Raw genomic sequence first — 23,171 nt, forward strand, 5'->3', positions numbered from 1 at the left:
AGTTACTTACACTGGGGCTGTTTTGGTGTGTTGTTTTTGGTGGGTGTTTTTTTTTTTTTTTTTTTTAAAATTTCTGCTGTGTGGCTTCATTTTCATGTGACCATTTTAAATAGTATGTTTGCATGAGGCTGAAAGAACCTTCTGTTTCATAAAAGATGAAAACTTCAGGTCTCTGTTCAGTCAGAAAATTGAGACTAACATGGCTACTTGTGCGACTGCTTCTCAGGCTGGTTGGAGCTACAAGGGAAAACAGAAATGGAAAATGGTTTTATTGCCTATCTTTCTGGCTTTAGGTAACTTTTTTTCATGGATAAATCTTTTCTTCTTAGTGAGCAGTGGTGATAACTTTTGTTTTTCAAGCTGAAACTAGGACTACAGGAGGGAGAGAAACTGTTAATGAAGTGCTTTAGCGTTTAGTTTGGTGTTTCTTCTACATGAACTGAGCTTTGCTTTGTGTCTGTTTTTCTTCTATACTGAATTCTGTCAAATTCATGTCGGTTTTGTAGCCCTAATTCATATCAGACCGACTTCCTGCTTGGGCTTCTGAGTACAATAGTTGATTTGATAAACTTGACATTGTTCCAGAGGGGATTAGTTGCTACGTAGCAATTGTTACAATCGTTATACTGAAAGCACTTCTGAATGATTGTCTCTCTCGCTTTGAAGCTACTTGTCTAATATTTGTCTTTTTTGGTATATTTTCTGGCATTCAGGAACTGTGGGCATAGGAGAGTCACACAAATTATGTGTGAAGCTAAATTATTAGCTTCTTACTCTTTAAATATGTCATATTTAATGTACACTGAGAACCATATGTCAGATGCCATTGGTTTTGTTCATAAAGATATTTCTTAGTCAAGCTGTTAAGTTCCTTTTAAAATTTTGTTTTCATATTCTGTAGGCTAAATAGTTTGATTTAAAATAAAAATTACTGGAGGTTTTTAGTTTAATTAAGCTGCGCATTCGTAATAAGTTAAAAGATGGTGAAAATTTAAGACAAACTTACATAAAAGTTTAGTAACTCCATTAACTTAGTATCAGAGTTTGGATTTTATTTCATCTTAATTTTGTTGACTTAAAAGCCAAAATCATATTTCAAGTTGGAGCTGTAAAAATTCTCGAAGGAGGGATTCTACGGCAATATTTAGCTATTTTACCATGCGACCAGTGCCTTTCTGTCTCTCACAGAACTGTGTTTGCTGTTTGGCTGTTCTGTTAAGTATTACTTTTGTCTGGTACCAGCCCATGTGTTTAGTTTTACTTCAATTGCAACAATTTTAACTTGGTGGGACACTGAGCAGAGTTGCATTGAGGTCTCTTTCATTTTATTGTTTCTGTAAGCCTTCTTCTTTTTCCTAGATACAACTTTTTCAAAATTAATGTTTCAAAGTAGTTTCTGTGTAGCTTCTTTAGTTCTAAAAATAAGTTTATGAATATTGGGAAATAAAATGTGATTTCTTTCTCTTTTTGTTGTCAAACTACCTCTATAATAATATCGTATGTATTTTTTATAGTTTCAGTGTTGGCAAAGTTTCCAGTTAGATAGATCACCAAATATGTTTCAAAGATATTTTAACAACTGCCCTGGCTGTGGGAAATGAACATCAAAATCATCTGTTTCATTTCTGTTTTACATTGTTGTATTCCTGTCATAGTAAAACATGAGCTTTGAAAGGCACAGTAGTGTAAAATTCCTGTTCAAAAACTCCCTTAATCAACGATTTAAGGATGATTGTATACATGTTGGCAGACTTCTGTTCTGGGCAAATGCATGTTACTGGGAACTAGTAGAACAAGTCATATAAAATAATGCTAAGCTATAAAAAGTTGTGTGAAGACTATGCAATAGAATTCTGATCTTATAATGATTTACAATGGAAAGAGCAGAACAGAGTTTGGATAAAAAGATTAATTTCAACTCCGTATGAGGGACTTTCTCTCTCTCCTTTCCTCCTCTGAGCTGTGTCAGTCCGATTCCATTTGTAGGTTTGCTGGTTACATGTGGACCAGAAACCTCACTTGGGAGACAAAGGTGGAATTGACGCTGCGGAGGAGAACTTTCAGTAATTAAACACTTGGATACAGAGGGACATTCAGCTCTCCAAAGAGCTTTAAATAATGGCTCCATGTGGCATAAGGCATACCAAAATGGAGGAACAAATTGAGCCCCCTATGCAATAGGGAGCTAAAGAGGATGAGGCATGCAAAGAAGGGCTCAGCAGCAAGGAATCAAGATAAATGAAGACAGCGAGGGAGCCTGAAGCCCAGGTACTTGAAAAGGAAAGGAGAAAACATCATAAATACGTGAGGCACTAACAATGTCCAGGGAATGGCAGAAGATGAGAAAACAGTTGAGAGACAACTGAGACTTTAGCTGTCAGTAAGGAAAATAACTCTGTCGCTATTTGGACCAGGCAGAAGTATGAGGAGAGGCTGCGTCACTTGGGGTCCTCATCCCAAAGCATGGAAACTGCAGGATTTTTACAGCTTGTGAGGAGTTTTAACAAGAGGAGACAAAGACCAGCCTTGCTGGATTGGCTCTTCAGGTTCCCTGTGCTGATAAGGCTCAGCAAACAGAAGGCAGCTTTCCAACTGGAATTCATCTGTCTTTGGTCTTGTTTCCGCCCCCTTCTGAAATACATGCTATTTTTATATGTTTTCATTCAGTGGAAATTTCCAGTGTACTGTGTAGACTGGTGCCCAGATCATATGTTTTTTTTTCTTTTTCTATTTAACATAGTTAGAAGACCCAGGTATTTGCAGAAGTAGTTTGGTGGTTGGTTTGTTTTTTCCCCAATATGTGTTATTTCAGGTGTGTTAAAAGGAAATACTACTCATGACAGTGTTTACTTAGGTGACTGGAGATTTTTGACCTTCTTGTTTTTGTGTTTTTTTTGTTGTTGTTGTTTTTTTTTTTTTTTTGCAAACTTAAAACCAATTTGAATAATTTCAGTTGAATCATAGAATGGTTTGGGCTGGAAAAGGCCTTTTAAAGATCATTTAGTGCAATTCCCCTGCCATGGGCAAGGACATTTTTCACTAGATTAGGTTGTGCAAATATGTTCAGAAATCCAGACAACATGGTTATGTCCCAGATGGGTTCAAAATTAGAAGGTCCTTTAGCCCAATCCCTATCTGAGATACCTGGAAGTGGACAGAGTGGTAGCTGTTCAGTGGGGAAATGCTGGGTCCCTTCTTCCTTGGCATAAGCCAAGCTTTTTCACTATACAATAAGGGCAATATTTATCAACTCTTACTACGTAAATAATAAATGTAATTTGTAACATTTAGAAATTTAAGATAGTTTTTAGTAAACTTTTTTAAATTAATGACATGAACCATTGTTATTCCTAATCTCAGAGTCAGTTTCCAGTCCACGAGATAATCTTATGTTGCATCCGTAACTGTTGCGCTGACTTAAAACCTTCCTTTAAGGGTGTTTTGCCAGTGACTTTTGTAAACATGTCATTTGAGAATCCTCTACATGCTATTTTTAATATTTAATTTTATTTTAAATGCTTTAAATAGAGTAGATTCTTCTCGTCCAGATTTAGTGATTTTCCTTGTTCTTAAATTTGTCTGGCAGTGTTAAGGTATTTCTTCAACTACTTTGGTTAGAAATGAGACTTGCTGTCTGTAAATATGTGGCCCCATGAATCATAGGCAGTCGATCTTAAGAAGGTAATGTATGCATCTGTTCAGTGCTGTAGTTAGTACTGTCTCCATACAAAAATGGAATCTGTTCAGGTTTTTTTGCAATTAAAACTGTTTTAGGTCAAAAATCAGGTTCCTTACTTCACTTTTAAATTTCTTAACTGAATTTTAGCACCAGAGTTTGTAGCTATTGGGGTATAGTTGCCCCTATCTTCAAAATGTTCATGGGTCAAAGCTGAATTGAGTTTACTTCCCTGAGTCGTTAAGATAACTCTGTACGTTTTTTGTGACATTAAGTGAGCAGTGGCAATGCTGTGGGTTGCTCTAGAGAAAATTGTTAACAGAAAGCTGAAAGCTGTTGCTCCTAACCTTTTCTGGCTAGGAAACCTGACCGATATAACTGCTGTAATTTCCCATTTATACTCTTTAGGCAACTTTTGTCTTGTAATGCTGTTTCTTTGCGGAGGCCAGCAACCATTGTAACACATTCTTAGCTTTGGGACTTATATACCAAATACAAATTTGCTGCAAGCCCCCTTCGAGCCAGACTTACCAACCTCTAATAGATACTGCCATGGCTCTGTGTTACTGCTACAGTTTCTTGTCAATGGTTTGCAATGCCTCTCAATAATGTCTTAGCATGGAAAGAGCTAAAAGGAATGTCTGAACAACACTCTTAGTCATAAGTAGTCCTGTGAGGAGCAGGGAGTTGAACTTGATGATCCTTATGGGTCCCTTCCAACTTGAGATATTCTCTGATTCTAAAAAATGAGTCTGAAATGGCAGCTGAGCCCTGCAGTTTAAATGGCCAAAGTCAAAATTAGAGTTTAATATTCTCACCAAGCACAGTCCTGTGGGCAGGCACACGCGAAAATCTGAAACAGCTTAAGGGAAAGTTTAAAGTCACTGCACTTTGTGGGTATTAGCTGTGTCACCAGCACTAGCAAGGGTATGGAAAATGCTTGAATTGTGGTTTTGGCAGGCAAAGAGAAACCACGTAAGAATAGTGTATTATAGTTTAAGAATGAAGAGTCTGTGTTATATTAACAGCTGTGGCTCTTGAAATCTTTGTGTTTCACTTCAGTTTGCTGTCTTCATAGCTCTGTATCGTGGAACAAATTCACCTTTAAAATTAAGATTGGGAATGAAGATGCAACTGAGGAAATGATCCAGAAGAATTAGTAAAATTCTGCTTCGAAATTTATCTCATCTTTCCTTTATTTTTTTTTCTTTTTTTTCCCCTCTCACCACAGAATACTATTAGGGGTAAAAATATGAACACTTTTCCTCCTCATTGTCACCTCTAAATCTGCCCCTGTTCAAATACCAGAAAATTCCAGTAGCAAAAAAAAAATAAAATTGGGCATTCGTTATTACAAGTGTAGTCTTGTAAGGCTCATAAATTAATTAGTGCTTTCACATCAAGACAAGGTAAAAAGATATTGTCAGTACAACGCCGGCCTTAAATTCAGATCTGCTTCAGCGCGCTTCTACGTGTCGGAAGACTTGGTGGTATTTCTCTTAATTTCCCTGCTGTCTGCAAGCGTTAACTGCATTTTTTTGTATTTAACGTTTTTTTATGGTAGCCTCATTTAAATTTCAACTAATACATTTTGTGTGTTTTCTTTAGCTAAGTCAAGACTATTTAAGGCTGCAAGGTAGTCATGTAAGGAAAATAATGGACAGTCCAGCCCCTTCAGTCTTGATTACTTTGTTTTCCCAACAGTTTGTAGTATCATCATCGTAACTGTGCTGTCTTTTACTGATGTCTTTCAACATCAGTTTTTAAGTTAAAACGATGAGGGACAGCTGGGCCTGCGATGATCCTTTTCTTCCTATTCATTCTCTTAAAGCTTCCTGAGAGACTGACAGGAAAAACAACTTCAAAAGAGTGCAAAAGGCAGACTTGTTCTACGTCCAGATGTATTTCTGAAGTCTTAGCCAGGTGCTGATTTTGCTAAAGAGCTCTCTGGGCTTCCCTTCTTGACTATGTAAATATTGAAAAATTCACCGCAAAGATGTGTACTGTAGAGTGGCATCCTTTCATGGAAACCACAGTCTTTGTGCAGAATTACTTAAAAAAAAGGTCATAGTCCTATATGTCTTTAAACCCTCTTAAAGGTATATGGTGTATGTTTTGTATCTTTCAGTGCATTTAATCCCAGTACACCCCATCAGGGAAGATGGGTTGAATCCTAAGAGCCGAAAGAGAATAATGCCTGATTTGCTGACTGAGCCTCCTGCAATAGATCCTGTTTATGAAGCCCGTGTTTACTGCAATATTCCCACCATTGCTGAACGCAGCATGGAAGGTAAGCTTTGTGAATGCAAACGACAGTTTAGTTGCTTCTTTCTACATGTTGCTGTTGGAAACGATATCTTTGTGCATTGTCACTTAATGGTGCTTGGAGAAGGTGCAGCAAATGCCAGCTGGTTGTTGAATTACGTTAAATAATTCAAAATATGCTGTTCTTCTTTCCTTCCCTTTATATCCTCTCTGTTGTCTTGATTTTTGGAAGTGGTTCTATTTCCAGTCAGTGGTCAACTGAAGGTCTAAAATTGAAAGGGTTGGAAGCGAGATAGATATTTAATGTTTGAATTGTAACTCTTATTACAAGTGAGCTGCATTGCAAGCTATTATTAACATCTGAAAAACAGTTGACTTGGAATTCTGAAAAAAAAAAACCACAGAAGTAATTAATTTCGGAACTCCAAACCATTAGAGATAGTCAGCTAGAAGGCACATTAGTGTTATTCATCCTATAGTGGCTGCAGCAGCAAGTTAGTCTGAATGAATTCCCTCATTAGCATATCCCACCAATGCATATAAAATAAACCACAAACTAGTATATCAAAAAGCCCAAATTAGGCATGGTGCAAAATCTGTCATTATGATGGGGGTCTGGAAGAGAGACATTGTAGAAGCGGGGTAACCTTATTGCGTTGGCAAAGTTCAGTGCTTGAATAATGTCTTGTGTGGTTGTTGGACTTCAACATGTTTTCCATAGTATATCGAAGCACCTGAGTCTTGTGCAAGTTGTCTTGCAATTTAAAGTGAAATCTTTCTTGGGACAGTAAGTTATCGTTTCTTATGGGGTTTTTCTTTCATTGCAATACCAAAGCTATCAAGCTTATTATACCTGCCTTTTTTCTTAAAGAAAACATGTGCAGGGGAAAGATTTAGACAACATTTACTTGACTCTTTACGTTTATTTTTTTCCTATTTGTGGTTTTTTTTTTTTTCTCTCCTTCACTTTAGGTCATGCACCTCATTATTTTAAGCTAGTGTCAGTTCAAGTGTTGATTCGACATGGCGATAGGTACCCTCTGTATGCCATTCCCAAGACAAAGAGACCTGATATTGACTGTATGTTGCTGCCTAGCAGGTAAGATTTTTGGCTTTTATCATTACTAAGTGCGTGTTGTGCTTGATAATTATTTTATTCCTCTTCAGGAAACAATCTGTGCAGCTTGAGGTACATTGTGACTTCTGATCTTTGTGCATTGTCATGGATTAAAAAAACCCACCCCTATATCAGTGATGTGCAATATTTCCTTTGAAACGGGAGCTATTACCTGTTACCAGTTCAGACAGAAGAAATTACTGGTATTTCTTTAAAAAGCAAAAGCTATTTAATTGAATATTTAGGTTACCATTCCTCTTTGATAAGCTTCTACACATTTTCAAAATATAAGTGCAGTGTTTGAGAATGCCTCCTCCATTTCAGCTAAGCATACTTCCTTTTGTGAATACGAAAAGATCTCAGTTGATCACTACCATAGCAAAAATATTGGTCTTTTATATTACTATTCTTTCTTTACTTTTCAGAAATACAGATTATCAGAGTTCCCTTAGATGAATGATTTGAGTCAGAGTTCAGGAAAAGAAAAGGAGGTTGTACATTTAACTGTTAAAATACAAGTTAAACAAAGTGCACTGTTTGTTACTTAAAAACTAGCCTTTTCCCGTGGTTACCCCTTGCTGTTTGAAACTGTCACATTTAAGTTATTTATGTCTGACTGCCATTAAGATGTCATTTACATTTCTGTTTCAATATAGTGTGCTTCTGTCTAGCATTGTGTCTTTGAAGCTTGCTGATGCTTACCTTCATACCTGAACCAGTTTGAGCTGTAGATCTGGTCTGAATCGCTTCTCTTCCTTGTGGAAGAACCTTTCTTTCTTATTTAGAGTTTACTCATTGATAAAGATGAAGTACAGAGTAGAGCAGTAGAAATAAACATTGATGATGAAAATCACCAACCTTTGTCCTAGCTTTCTTGATTACATGCGTTTTTTCTGCTTTTAAGTAGGATCTGTGGTATTGTGGGTTTTTTTTTTTTCCAACTGAGGACTTTCCAGTGAACTTACTGAATTCTTACTTTTTCTTGATATTTTTCTTTTAACTGTATCAGATGTGTTATCAAAACTGCCAGGCAAATCTGCACCTTTATACTGCTGCCTGCTCAGCAGTGTCAGGTGTGGAGATTTCAGGGACCAGGGACTGCATCTGCTTTGTGTACCTGCATACGTTGCTCAGGAAAAGACGGGTAATAGGTCTCCCGATCTGCTGGTGTAGAAAGCATTATAGATATACCATAAATACCTTTTTCCAGAATAGCATGGAAGCCCCTCTTTCTTTAAAGAAATAATGTTCTTGCTTTTCTGGTGTAGAATTATTCAGTATTGGCTTTACTCTGTCATGCTGAAATTGTTAACGGCACACCGAGAGCGCATTTGGGACTCAGATATATCAAATGCATGTTGCTTGTTTTGATAGATTTATTGGCTGTGTTCCTTAAAACTTTAGTAGCTTGCTGTCATCAGTAGCATTTATGGTTTTATCTTTTATACCTGAAGTACTCTGTCCTTTCAGCTTTTCCTCAGTGAGCTTTTAACAAAATACTATCTGTGAAGGAGCAGATGGATTACTGTACACTTTTAGTTTGTGATTAGTAGTGTACGGCAGTTCCATTTAAAAAAATGAACCAATTTTCATATCTGTCCTGCATCATTTTCTTACTTAAGTCTATTAAAAACCAAACACAGTAGTAATATTACACAGTAGGAATCTTGCTAAAATATGCTGAAGTGACGTGAAAGAATATCCAAAGCTAATTATTAAGTATAGCTTCACCTCATACTTGTAAAGGTGGTAGGAAGCTTTATTAAAGAGGCTTGCTAAGTAGATACAGTCAGTCGTGGGCACAAAGGCTAGCAGAAAACGATCAACAAATCCGATCTTTCTCTGAAGAAAGCTGTAATATGTTGCTTTGTTTTTCAGATATTTGGCTGTGTAAAAGAAACCACTCTTGTTATTAGCAGGTGTCCTGAAATTTGCAAGGCTTGCAATGCTGTCTTCAGTTGTATTCAGTGTTGTAATACTATTCTGGTGTGAGTAATTGAACAGCAACCATTATTGCTGACTCAGGCTGTGGCTGTGGTGGTTGGGGTGACCCTATGAAAGTTTGAAACCATCATCAGTTTTAGGCCATCTGTGTGTTTGCCTATTCATAGGAAACAGATTTAGGGGCTTCTAAATTATATTCAGGCTACCCTATCTATCTGCCTACATTTTACATGAAGATCTAAACAGAGGAAAATTTACTTTTTTTTTCTCCTCCAAACAGGAAAAATACAATATTCTGTATATATACACTTTTGTCTACAATACGTACTAGTATGCATACAAAAATGTATATATCATTTTTAAGAGAAAAATGGGAAGAAATAGGTATGAGAAATCTGTTTTTTATTGCTAACATGGCATTGGAATTTAGAACATTCAAGTAGCTTCTAATTTCACTGTTTTAGAGTGTATTTTATGTACATGTATATGTACTTACATCTTCCCTAGCTGCTTGGTACAAGTATCAGAATCAGAAATTGAGTAAAACCATATCCTTCCTTTTTGAAAGGAGAATACTCTCTTGGAATGCCTGTCAATGAATACAAACCAAAATACAGCTGATTTTCTGACTATACTGAACACGTTTTATAAATGATAGTGATCTGGGACCTTTTACATAGTGCAGGATTTTTAAAAAAAAAAAAACTTCTCTCTGCTATCGTGTTGGCTGCTTCTTTATTAATACTTCAGCTTCCACCAAAATGTTTGTTTTGTCAAGAAGTGGCACTCAGTGATCTTATCTAACATTGTGCAAGAGAAGTTTGAATTCTCTGAGAGGTGCCCAACCCCAACAGTGTTCTGTGCCTGCTGCAAGCCAACTGGCTTTCTGAAATTAGATATGCAGCCCTGAGATGGCAAACAGGAGACCAAACTCCAGGTATCTCTGCCGTATTGTTGAGTGGGCAATTAACTTCTTTAACAAAATGAAAAATGAATCATTTGCTAATAGCTATGATAACATTTTTAATGATCTGTCTTTAAGGGGTGAGATTATTTTCAGCATGAAAGACGAAGTAAAGAAATATGATCCAGATTCCTTTTGGAGTTCTTGAAGTCTCTGATCTTCTGATCTTGCTCAATATCTGTCACATTAGAATGTATGTGTGAGAGAAATTTATTGCAAAGATGTTAACTGCAAGTGACAATGTTGGATGAGTAGGGGTATTTCTCAGTATTACAGTGCTACACGAGACCTTAGTTTTGTATTTGTCAGAGGAGCTTTTATAGCTATTTCCACTTCAGACAAGCAATACAACACTAAGGCCCTGGTGTCAGGAAAACTATCCATAAAAGACAAGGAAGTAGTGCAGCTTTTGACACTGCCAACAGAATGACCAAGTCAAGCAATTAAGAGGGCATAGTGTTAGGGTGTGAGGTGAGCAGCAGTGTGGATACCCTTGGCTGTTAATGATTTATGAAACATTAGAACATCAATATATAGATGATACATCCACTACCATTCGCAGCCACTAAAAATGAGTGGAGAATCAGAAAGACCTTGTCTCCTTGAGAACTAAGTTTATGTAAAATAAAATCTCCTGGCCGACTTTGAAAGGGCAACAGAAAGATTAAAGGAGTTGGCTCTGTACCATTCTGTCCAGATGTGTTAAAGCTGACCTTTCTGAATAAAGCTAGAATTGTTACTGTTTCTGCCATTGTTTTGGATGGAGCATTTATTACTTTAACATCAGGAAGCCATTTGCCACATTTGGCTGTCAAGCTTATATTCCTTTGTGATGTAAATTTGGTGCTGGATTGTAAACGTATTTATATTGAGAGTATTACAAGGTATATAATTGCTGCCTTTGAACTGAAGGTTTCTTGATGCTGTGTAATTAAGTTGAGATGTCTGATTGAGAGTCTGGCTTGCTTAAGCTTTCTGGACTTTAGTTTCTGATAAGTATGCTGCTCATATTCAGTCTGTTCTTTATTTGACTTGGCATTCAGCTGATGGAATTCATTAATTAAGCAGATTATGCTACAGCCCCATGGACTTCTAATGGGTATGCAAAATAGCCTTGAGGTCACACTTCAGTTCTGTGAATGATGGATTGTGACATATAAGTGTGGAATGAATATAAGCAAATGGATTAGATGCTTTGGAGGTTTCTTCCATCTCAAACTTCAATTAATATTATTATTTTCATTGTTCTGGATGCAAATTTCTAAAGGGAACTGCATAATATATACTTTTTTCCCCAAGAAAATTAATTGAATGATGTTATGAAAATCCTTTCATTGTAGTGTTTGCTTATGAGGAGAATAAATTAATCTCTCACATCTTTTTTCCCTTTGTATCTTACATTTTTAGTGTCAAAAGTGGAAAAAAAGAGCAATGTTTCATCACTGAGTTTGTATGCAAGAGAGAGAAGAAATGTTTTTTGGAAGATGCTAAAATTATTTCAGAAGACTGCTATAATTTGATAGTATGCTGGGTTAATTGGCAAATGCTTTAAGGCATTTTGAGAGGTGTTGATGTTAATCATAAGAAGCCTAGTAACAAATATTTGAATTTGAGGTTCAATATCCACTTTGTGAAACTGCCAGTAAAATGAGAGAGAAAAGTGTGGGAGAGGCAAGTAGTAAACTGTGAGCTGCAGGAGGCATGGATTTGACTTGGAGCGAGGTCAAAGCATGATTCAGACCAGAATTAGGTGATGAAACATCTCCTGAGGCCTCTTCTGATACTTACCTCTCTAAAGACCCAGAAGAGCAGAGACTGTGTCACTATAGAATTTGTTATAAAAATGTAAGATCTGTAAGACTTTTATGAATAAATAAGCCCCAACAGTATTAATGCTGTCATAAGGATCTCTTTTGCAGACTACAATAATCTATTGTTTTTAGTGGCTTTTTCCATTTATTTGCCTTCCAAAAACAAAACAGTATAATCCTTTGATCTAACACTTTTTAAAAATCTACTTGAACTTCACAGAAAACACGTTATTTTTTTGCTTGAAGTTCTAAAATAATTTTTTCCATTTTAAGTAAAGAGAAAATGGTCTTGCTTTTGGTGCGGTGCAATTAGCAGGCAGAATCTGGTATGATAAGATTACAGAACGGCAATGTTCGTTTGTCAGAAGCTTGGCATGTGCCTGGCGAGCTCACATTTACTCACCACGTGACACACTGAGGGTTCTGCAACTCCTTATGAGAAGTTTGGTCCTCTTGGCTTTTGCAAATTCTGCATTTACTAACCAAAGTGACATCTACGTAGATAAATGCCGTTTAGGAAGAAAAAAAAAAATCAATATCATATTTGTATCAATGTCCACCTCCACAACTTCTTTCCTGAGCTACATAGATCTCTAGAGTGTAGTGCTGTGAAAGGTGCAGTAACAGAGGTAAGATGAATAAAAAGTTTCCCACTCCTCAATTTTGTGAAGCATCTGTAATGTGCTTTAGTTTTCTACTTGATCAACTATTCCATTTTAGCTTTTAAATAAATGACTCTCAGTAATTGAGCTCAATAATGAAAGTATTTCTTCTATCACAGTTTCGCTTTTAAACATTACCTTGACCAATGCAATTTTTTTTTCTGTAGCATCTTACATGGTGGTGAACGTACATTTATGCCACTCTTGAATTTTTATGAACATGTAAATTAAAATAAACTGTAGTTGCATGTAGTCTTGTCAAGACATGTCTTTCTACAGCTGTTTCTTAAATACTGTATTTCATCTTAATTAGATTAACTTTTCAATTTTTATAGGTATGTAGTCTGAAATTTGTAGGTGGTTAAAAAGAGTATTCGGTTTAATGAGTCGGTGAACAGACTGAATGCTATGGTTTGTTAACCAAACAAGGCTTACACTGTACTTCATTTTGCAGCATAGATAGTAGAAGGAAGGTGATAGTTCAGTGGTCGAATAGCTTTGATAGGAAAGAATGTTAAAGGCATCTCAGACTATGCCTATTAAGGAATTAATTTTGATCAAAAGTAGTCCTAAAATTAATAAACATAAGGAAAGAGGGATGTGGAATTTTTACCAAAATTGACCTTGTTGGGTCTGATTTGCAGCTTAGGTCTAAAGGAGGAACAAAACCCTGCTCTGGATATGATTGCTATTTACGTTTTAATTCTTTGATCAAAACAGCTTCTGCTCACAAGGATGACTATGGAAGAAAATGCTTCACAAGTAGACAATATAAATCAATAGCTGAGTGGTCCTGAGACGAGTAGCCTGAGAAGCAAGGATGATTTTCTTCGTGCTCTGTGAATTAATTATCAAGTCTAGCAATGTCTTCATGATATGATTATTTAGTATTAGTATTTATATTTTATTTTTTAAACAAAGGTAATTAACTCAGAGAGCTAACCTCTTACCAAAAGAGGCTTGCATGCACTTTGAGCATCACTTTATCCAGAGGCAGAAAGCCCCTCTGTCTCTCACAGCAGTTCCTAAATACTGACCCTTGAAATCTTGAATTCAGTTAGTGTCAGAGGGATGGGGTGTAAAAGTGTCCTATAACAAAGTTTCTGTGCTACTATGCAAGTTTTGAGGCTTTGCTGTGTGATATCTTTGAATTTAATGTTGAGCTGCATCAGTTATTTTTCATACTTCTGCACATATATAATACATGCAATAAATGTATTTTCGTACATGTTTCTGACACAGTATTTTGTGCCATTATAGATTTTTGGATGGCTTAGCTGTCAGCAGATTTTCTGAAGTGTCATGTGCATATGCTCGCTCTGGTACTGTATTTCTCGCTTTGCTGTGCTGATTCAGAACAACCAGCAAGTTAATGTTTGCTTCTCATTAAAAAAAAAAAACAAAAAACAAAAAAAAAAAAAACACAAAACCACAAACCAACAAACAAAGCCACAAAAAAAAAACCCACCAAAAAAACCCAAACAAACAAAAAAACCCACTCAATATTTTTGTATCTAAAATTCTCAAGGAAAAGGGAAATTTTTATTGAAGGATGTCAGGTCAGTTACTGGTAGAAATACACATGTAGTTCCAATACTTGCAGAGTATGATTTCTTTCCATGTACACTGGTTACAGCGTAGCAAAAAAGAGATGACGTTTCAATATTAAAGCTTTTTAATACCTTTACAAATAAGATATTTAAATGTTGAATAAGGATTTAAATGTTGGCCTATTTTAATGCTAGTGCATGAAAATTACACTATTAAATCTGGGTTCTATTATCCCACTGTTTAGTTTGTAAATAACAAAAAGACAAGATGAATTCATTATTTGAGGGAAAAGAAGCATCCTCAGTTTAGTTACAGAAAGAAATTATATTATTTTACAAAAATAAATTATTAAAAGTCAAATCACCAGACATTAAAAATGGAAAATAAATGTTCGGATTAGGAAAAATTATGGCTATTACTAGTGGTGTTAGATGAAAAGCTAGTCTATGTTCTGTCAAAATTTGAAATATTAATTGTATTAATACACTTCCTAGATGTGGTAACTTAATGTCATAATGTCCAGCAAATTACAGAAGGATATCTCTTTTGCCCATTTTTATTTTCTGGTAACTTTTATGGAAATAAAATTTTAAGGATGTTTCAGTCTTTTCAACTATACAATGAGTAATTTTCTTTACTTCCTGCTCAAACAGTCCCAGCAGTCTGAGCCGTGTTGCCTGGATACCTCATCTCCTGCAGCAGCTGTAAATTGGACAATTCAACAGGAGGATTCATATTCTAAATAAAAGAGAAATCTTGGTGCAGGGAGGGGGAATCATTTGTGAGCTAGTAGCCTGGGTGGTGCTGTAAATATTGCTGTTGAGAAAAATAAGTTTTTATTTGCCCAGTTGTACAGGGTGAATCAGGAGAATTATTGGTATGTTCAGAATTTGGTTACGTACATGAGGATTACACGCAGGATAGAAGTATGTTGTAGCCCAAGATGTCTGACCCCTTCAGGCAGAATAGCTCTTATTTCTATTGCTTGATTTTTATTTTGTCCTTTCCCTGGAATATATTTAACAAGCGGTAAGCTTTGACTTTGCATTCAGAAATATGTCTGTCACTTTTCATAATTCACTTCTGCAGGCTTGTGCTTAACTTGTGCTCACTTTAAAAATAATGTAAGCCAAAGTTAAGTGACTTGCATCTACATATGTATATGAAAAGCTATATTAATAAATTGGAATATAATTTTATCAGTTATTCTACATTTTATTATCTTGGATGTTAGTTTATCTTGCCTGCTGTGTTTTAGATTATCCATGCTTTGCAAAAAGATTTAGTACTTTTCTTTCTTCTTTCCTTTCGTCCTTCCCACAAGTGATTGCTGACAGTTTTATCAGTACTGGTTTGATTCAGAATTCAGGTTCCTGTAAGCAAAGCAGCAAAAGTAGTAGAATGGATAATGCATTTCTTTTAGTTTTCTTGCACGTGTATTTGCAGAACTTGCTAATTAAGTAAACAGGGTTTAAGGAAAATGATGATTGACAGTTTATTCATGTTTAGAGTTTTTTAAAGTGCAAAGTTTAGAAAATTGATAGTACAGTCTGCTACGTCTGTAATAAGCTTAAAAAGCTATTTACTAACGGATTTAATTTCATTTTCTCAACTTAATTCTTCAATTTTTACATTGCACTGCTGGCCTGTGGAAACAGTGAAATGTACAAAAAGTTCTGTTTGAGTTTCACATCTGGAGCTGGATTAAGCTTTCTAATGTGTGCTTAGTACAACAGGAAGCTTCTAGTGCTTTAGAAAAGAGCAAAGCCTTTTTTATGTACCTCTGCTTCTCAAATACTAATCTTCATTTGCATTGTTAAAATCATAATATATGGAAGAAGCTGTGGATTTAGAATGTCATAAATTGGCTGGTTTTCCCTTGAACTTGAAGTAAAAATGAAAAAATTATTTTCATATTTTTCTCTCATTTAGCTTCTTTTCTCATTTTGCATTTTTTCTTACTGGCAGTTGTACTGTAGTTTATCATAACATTTTCTTCTGAAGATTATTTTTTTGTTGTTCGCCTGAAGGTAAACTAAATACTGGAAAATTCAAGCCTTACAAAATTATTTGACAATGAGCACCCTTTCTGTTAACAGGGGCTCTGATTATTATGAGACCTCCACATTCATGCATATATGCATGCTGTGAGCATAGCTCTGCAAAAGGTGCTTTCTCATTTAAGGGAGTTTCTCAGTTGGCTGTTGTATGTATGCATGAATGTCTTTGTCCTAGTAAACTTTAGTTCCAGACACTTACTCATACTTTAGTAGTGTTATTGCTCCCTCTTGTGGCTCATGCAACTCCGGAAGTTTTTTTTAGACCTGAGGTTTTTTTGTTTAAAGTTTGTCATTCTAGCAAAGTGTGAATATGAGCAATAAACATAAACCTCAGACTTCTGTAAAAGTTCTATGACCAAATTTATCTTCTTTTTTTTTGTGTTTTTTTTTGTGAACAACATAAAAATATTTACTGTATTCAGGCTGTAAGTCCTATTAAAATGAGAACCACCTGGGGCAGAGTGAGGTTGCCAAACAGTTTCTGATTTAGTTCTGCACAAAAATAGAGAGGTGACTGTGTGATATTTGTTGAACATTGACATTTAGCAGAGAAATCCCTACTTATGTAATATATTTCTGTTGTAGAAGTGTGATCATAGATTTTTTTTCTCTTTTTTAAGGTTTAAATCCCTTTTGATTACATTGTTTATGGACTTTTTGTATTTCTAGTTTTCAGCACAGCAATATACCAGTGAGCTGAGTCTACAGTGTATTTGAAGTTTGCAGAACAGTTTAGGAGATCTAAGCATTCTTTCAATGACTTGAATTCTATTTCAGCGAGTTAGCTTAGACTTTTTTGTGTGTATCTTTTCCAGTTGTATTCATTACTTGCATTGTGGAGGTATCTTATCTGTCTAAGTGTTCAGCAGTGTTGGACTCTTCCTTCCCACATAATAGTACAATACCCAAAAGAATTCTTTCCAATGTTAATGGGAACACAGGATACTGCTTTCCGGGTACCACTTGATCGAGGCTACATGTACTATTTGATTTGAAGCCTGAAGTAATTAGAAATAAAGGCTGAGACTGTAGTCAGAATTGTACATGACAAAACTTGAGAATTCCTTTAAGATCATCTACTTAAAATACTTATTTGAGCCCTTTTAGATTGTTAGTGTCTTTGGCTGTGATTTTAAAGTGCAATGGTACTTCAGAAACTGGAGAGAGTTTTTTTTGTAAGTGTTCATTTATTTATTTATTTTAATTCACAACAGTATTAGTGACTGCGTTCAAAAAACAAACAAAAAAATCTTTCCAAGCTACTTACCAAAAGATATCATAATTTTAACATGACAGGATGCTGGTTTCCCTGTAGCTCTTTGGTATTTTGTAAGTAGTTAAATTTCTTTTGCATGCTTGCAAAAGTCCTGAGTAAGAGCAGATGTTGTCTCAGTGGGAAATAACTTCATACCATGAAATTTCTGAGCTGACATGCTTAGAATACTTGACTCTCTTGAGCTGTTTTCCCATATGCTTTTGGAAGTCTTCACGTTTTGGTTTACCTTTCTAGGAAACCTTCTCATCCTCAGCTTGAAGCTTTCATTAAACATATGTCCAAAGGGTCTGCAGCCCAAATGGATGGTTCCCTAAGCAGCCTGCCTCGTTACCCCAGTCATTCTTTGTGCGAAATGGGAGAGCTTACACAGACAGGTAAGTTTCTGTAGCAGCTTTATCTTTTCTTCTGCTCTGTTAGATACGGTCTGCATGAAAAGGGATCTTCTGTTTTTCTTTATATTGAAATAAATGCGTTTTTATGGGAAGCTTAGAATGTTGGTCATAGCCTAGGTTATGCTGGGATATGAATTAGACTCTCTACCGTAGAAGTGGTAACAGTTCTGGAAACTTTGCTTTCCAGTTCTGTTACAGATCGATCACACTTGGATCTCTTTTAACTTTATTTGTAGTAAGTCAGAGCACGTTTCCTTCAAGTTGCTTCACACCATAAAATTGCTTTTTCACCTTTGTGAAAAATGACTTTTTTTAATCCCTCCTGAGGAATATGTGGTACTCTATCACTGATTGGTTTGTAATTCAGAATAGCCCTGGAAGTGAAGAACACTTAGTTGCCAGTTTTTACCTGTGATGTAACTACTGTGTCCCCTGCAAGAGATTCAGAGGTAACAGACACGTTTACTTGTGTTATGGAAATAGAAAAACTGTATACATCTGGTGCTATTTTCCTTTCCCCTTCCTCAGCTTTGTAGTGAAGTTCCAAGAGCGCGCTTTCTGGCATATTTATTTATGTATATTTTCACCAGAGGAAAATGAAGTTTATTTTCTTATTCCATCTATCAGTTCTGCTGAGCTAGTTATTGGGAGAAAAGGTGGAAAGACCAGCAATTAAATTCCATACAACTTTTTTTAAAAAGGAAGTTTTGAGACTTCATCAATACTACTACTGAGAGAAAGGCTGCTGAACTCCGCTAGTGAACATAGCGTTTAGTTTATCTGTACCAAAATGGTAGGGGAGATGAGAGGTAACTGGAAGTGCTGCAGTCAGGGATTTGACTATGTAGAATAAAGGATGTGGAGAGCTGGGAGTATTGTGGTGCTGGAGGGGTCACTGGAAATATTAGAAAGAGACAAAGGGTTTGGGACTGGAGAGGGAAACTGGAGGAAGTGCTGGATCAGCGCCATTTGGAAAATATCTGGGACTGCTGTCAGCAGATGATAGAAAATATGAGGAGAACAGAAGGTAAGAACACAGAAGTATAGAAGCAAGTTGCCGTTTTGTAAGAAATATTTTCACAGATTCCACAGCACTTGGAAGTGTTTGTGTTCTCCACCTAGAACAGCCAGCTGAACTGGTGTGAACTGAAGTCCAGATATTTCTTTGCATTTGTTTTTCTGCAATGTATTCGTATCAGTGCATCAAAAATAAAAACACAGAAGTGCTTTCCACAAATACGTGGAAACATCTTGTTGCACAACTGGTTAGAAAGGTGATCGTGAAAAGGGTTAGTGACGTGAATTTTTGTCTTCAACATTCATTAATTCAAATTGCAAATTCACATTAATAATACTTTTCTGTTCTTCTTATTCATTTCCTGGCTGCTGGTAATTTTACTGGCTGCCATAAATTTGCAGGAAGCACAGCATTCACTGCCTGTCTGAAGACCTGACTCAAATGCAGTCTGGATCCATCTTCATAACCATCTTACTTTTATAGTCATGGTAGACTCATTCAGTCTGTGAATGACTATAAAAGAACAAAGAACAAATCCAAAGAACAAATATTAAACCACTAAGGTTTTAAACAAATTTTATGGAACCAACCTTTTCTATCTATATATCAGTTTAGCTCCTAGAATCTGAGGGATGCTGAAGGGTAGAAGGTATCTCGTATTTTGTGCAATTTTCCTAATAGTCAAGCATAAATGAAGTTCAGTTTCACAGTTCATAATGTTTTAACTAGTTGTTCATTCATCAGGGAGACTCCTAGCTGTATTTTTTTTTCCTCCAAAACTAAGAACATTCTAATCATGCGTTGTAATTCTTAAAATTTCTCTTTTCAGGGGTTGTACAGCACTTGCGAAATGGACAACTATTACGAGAAATTTATATAAACAAACATAAACTGCTTCTGAGTGACTGGACAGCAAAACAGCTCTACTTGGAGACAACAGGAAAAAGTCGAACCCTGCAGAGTGCGTTGGCACTGCTCTACACTTTTTTGCCAGATTTTGACTGGAAGAAAATTAACATGAGGCATCAGTGGAGCACCATTTTTTGCTCTGGAAGCTGTGACTGTCCTATGCGAAACCACTACCTAGAAGAGGAACAGCGCAGACAGTACAGTTTACGGGTAAAAAACAATGATTTGGAGAAAATATATGTGGATATGGCAAAGATTGTAGGCATTCCCACCAGGCAGTTGAGAGCTTCTAACCCAATAGATTCTCTCCTGTGCTATTTTTGCCACAACGTCAGTTTTCCATGTACCAAAACTGGCTGCATCGGAATGGAACACTTCAAAGTAATCAAAAGACATCAGTTGGAGGATGAGAGAGAAAGACAGGAAAAGAAACTTTATTTCTTGTATGCACTATTGGCTACTCATCCTCTCCTCAACCAGACTGTTAATCGACTGCAGCGTATTGCAGAAGGCAAGAAAGAAGAAGTATTTGTTCTTTACTCTGCACATGATGTCACGTTGTCACCTGTTCTTAGTGCCTTGGGCATTACAGAGGCCAGATTTCCTAGATTTGCTGCCAGATTAGTTTTTGAGCTGTGGCAGGATGGGAAGAGACCCAAAGAACACTTTATCCGCATCCTGTATAATGGCGCTGATGTCACATTCCAGACCTCGTTTTGCAAGGATTATTATAAACGTTCCAGCAAGCCAATGTGCCCACTAGAAAAATTTGTCAACTATGTGAAGAGGGATATGTTCTTAGTTTTTAATAGCACTAGTTATTATGATGCATGTCGTAGAAGACCACTGTAGGGAAGGAAAGTGAAAAGGAAGCAGTGTCAACTCGCGTATCAGTGAAAGTCTGTGTTCTGGTTGAGGTGCAGTTCAGTTTTGTTATTTCTTGTACTTGTATGTGTACAAAAGGATATGGCTTGAAACATTCTTCAAATAGTTGTATTTTCATTCAGACCACAGATGGTCTCCCATAGGAGAGTAAATACTGAGGGAGTGTTTTGTGTATGCTCACATATGCTGTGTTAACTGCGATGAAATGATGAACCACATGGGCTACTGTAACCTGGATGTTGCTTGATAAAGACTGAGAGAGCATAGACTTTGTTTCTCTGTATTCCAGAGCAATACTTGGATATACCATAAGTTTAAAACCAAACTCAGCTTTTTTCACCACCATCTCACAGTAATTTTAAGCAATTTGTATCAAGGTATTTATGAATTCCAGGCATCTGCATCAAACCATTTGTAAGGAATTCTTGAAGCTCCCTACTCAAAAAGAAGTATTTTAATGTTTAGGGGCAGGTCTTTAAAACAAAGTGCATGTGTGTATCTGTGCATACTTACCTGAGCATGCACAAATGAGCGTGTGCCTTTTTGAACTCACAGACCTATAAATACTTGGCTATTGTTGCCAGTGCCAGAGAAGGATGTACTGGAAAACAGATACAAAACTCTCTTCTTTGATCGCACTTTCAGCACTTTGAATAGTTCAAACACAGTCTAGAAATATATACAGGTCTTGTGACATTAAAATAGATAGCAAACACTAACATTACCACTAAACTTGAGTGGGAAATTAGGATTAGAAATCAGTTTTATAGTGAAGTGTTGGGCTTTTTCCCCATTGTGAACATGTTCAAGCTGCTGTGCTATAGAACAATTCAGTGGTTTAGGAATTTGATATAGTGACTGCTTGAGACAGCTTGACTAAACACTAAGAAAATTTTGTAGTTGAGTTAGTATTTTTATGGACTAGGAAGCTCTTATTTTGTAAGATCTGACTTGTACATATTGTACTGTGTATATTTATAACACAGTAGATCTTTCTTACTTGTTTAGTTTGTAAAGACTTGTGAAAAGATGACTTTTAGAAATTTTTTCCCCTTGATCAGGATGTTTAGACTTAAGAATAACTGTCTTTTATGGGTAACGAGCAATGAGTAGATATGAAAACTTGTACTTCAAACTGCTTTTGTCTCTTTAGGAGTAATAAATTGAGAACCAATTTTTAGTAGAACTTACAGGAATTTTATAATGGTGGAGGTTTTTTACACCTCTAGAAATAATTTAGTCTGTGACTTGTGACTCAGTGGTGCTAGTTTATGAAAGAATACAGAACTCAGCATAGGTCCTCTGACTATTGGCATTCCACTCTGTTTTCAACGCTGCATTTGAACATGTTTCTTTAAATAAAATTTCGAGGACTCTTTGCATACTTGTGTGTTACCTTTATTCCTACTTAGCTGTTTGCAGTAACAAGATAAGTGTATATTGTTAAGCTGCTTGTTGCATTAGTAACAACTGCATGTTCTGGTTCCCAGTCTGAGAAGGAGCAGGTAAACATTTCATGAACACTGAAATAGAAATCATGATCAAAAATTTGGGACTTTTGTACCACATTAGAATGTGTTTTTCTTTTCTGTGTAATAGACTAGCTCTGTTAGTCGTCATACATGTTTGTGCGCTGGAGGGCAAACAGGAAGAGAGAATCTGAAAGTTGATCTTGCTTTCTACAAATTGTGTGAACTGGACTATTTGTCCAAAATAAATACCAAATACTCCAAACAGCTGTTGAGCTCTCTGAAAAAGGCAGCTATAGCTCTGCAGAGTGTTATCTCTTGGAGCTTTGATGCTCTTTGGTGACTATTTGCAGGAATGATGCTTAAGTGCAGAAAACATTACCATAGGTATATCATTGGTGTTTCAAATGTGTTATTTAGAAACTTTGAACCCTTAACAGATTCTGCAAATGCCAGTCTTGGTGTCTTCAAAAGCTTGTGCTAGGAATAGCATCTAACTTTGCGTCTTCTTCTGAAGACAGACCATAGAAGTGTTTTGTTTTGATTTCCTTGTGAAGAAGGATCCCCTTTGTCTGTTGTAGGGGTTCTGAGATACAGCCATGAATTCGAGGAGATGTGAATTTGGATTTCTCATTTGTCAGGCTCAAAGAAGCATTTAGATCTCAGATATATTGCAGCTATTTTCCAAACTTTTAGCTTAACTTTTTTTGTACAGCAGCAAAAATGCACTGATTTTATGGACCTTTGGTTGCTGGTCAACTAATAAGCATTCTACTGGAAGTCTCAAGGAGACCTTGGGGTTAATGCCTCTAGGTAAATCAGCTACATTGGGTGGCAGGAAATGTGTTCATCTGTATAGTTATACATAAAGAAGAAAGTGAGACAGATGCAGAAAGATCAGATTCTGTTAGTAGCTGCAGTTCCTCAGATTGCCCCAGATGTCAAACATTTGTCCTTTCTGGATGTCTAATCTCAATCAATGCTGCTATCTTAAAGGGTGTCCCCAAAAGTGGTGATAGTGGTGAATATGAAGTATTGCTATCCTCTAGCCATAGTTCTCTTTATGCTTAGAGAGATATGAGAACTAGTATTTAATTCCTCATTTCCGTTCTCTCTTCCTCAGCCTTTGCTTCACTGTTACCTGTAAACTTCCCTTGTGTTTAAGGAGGGTG

At 36.3% G+C, this 23,171-nt stretch overlaps 1 protein-coding gene across 1 annotated transcript; it reads left to right on the plus strand.

Moving 5' to 3' along the window:
* Nucleotides 1-199: 199 nt before the first annotated feature.
* PXYLP1 (2-phosphoxylose phosphatase 1) lies at nt 200-20,533 on the plus strand. The gene is made up of 5 exons (XM_009979561.2): nt 200-293; nt 5,805-5,966; nt 6,914-7,040; nt 17,561-17,700; nt 19,566-20,533. Exons 1-5 carry the CDS (start codon nt 200-202, stop codon nt 20,495-20,497), a joined length of 1,455 nt encoding a protein of 484 aa, XP_009977863.2. The 3' UTR covers nt 20,498-20,533.
* The last annotated feature ends 2,638 nt before the right edge of the window (nt 20,534-23,171 follow it).

Source organism: Tauraco erythrolophus, chromosome 11, assembly GCF_009769465.1.
Source record: "Tauraco erythrolophus isolate bTauEry1 chromosome 11, bTauEry1.pri, whole genome shotgun sequence".
Taxonomy (NCBI): Eukaryota; Metazoa; Chordata; class Aves; order Musophagiformes; family Musophagidae; genus Tauraco; species Tauraco erythrolophus.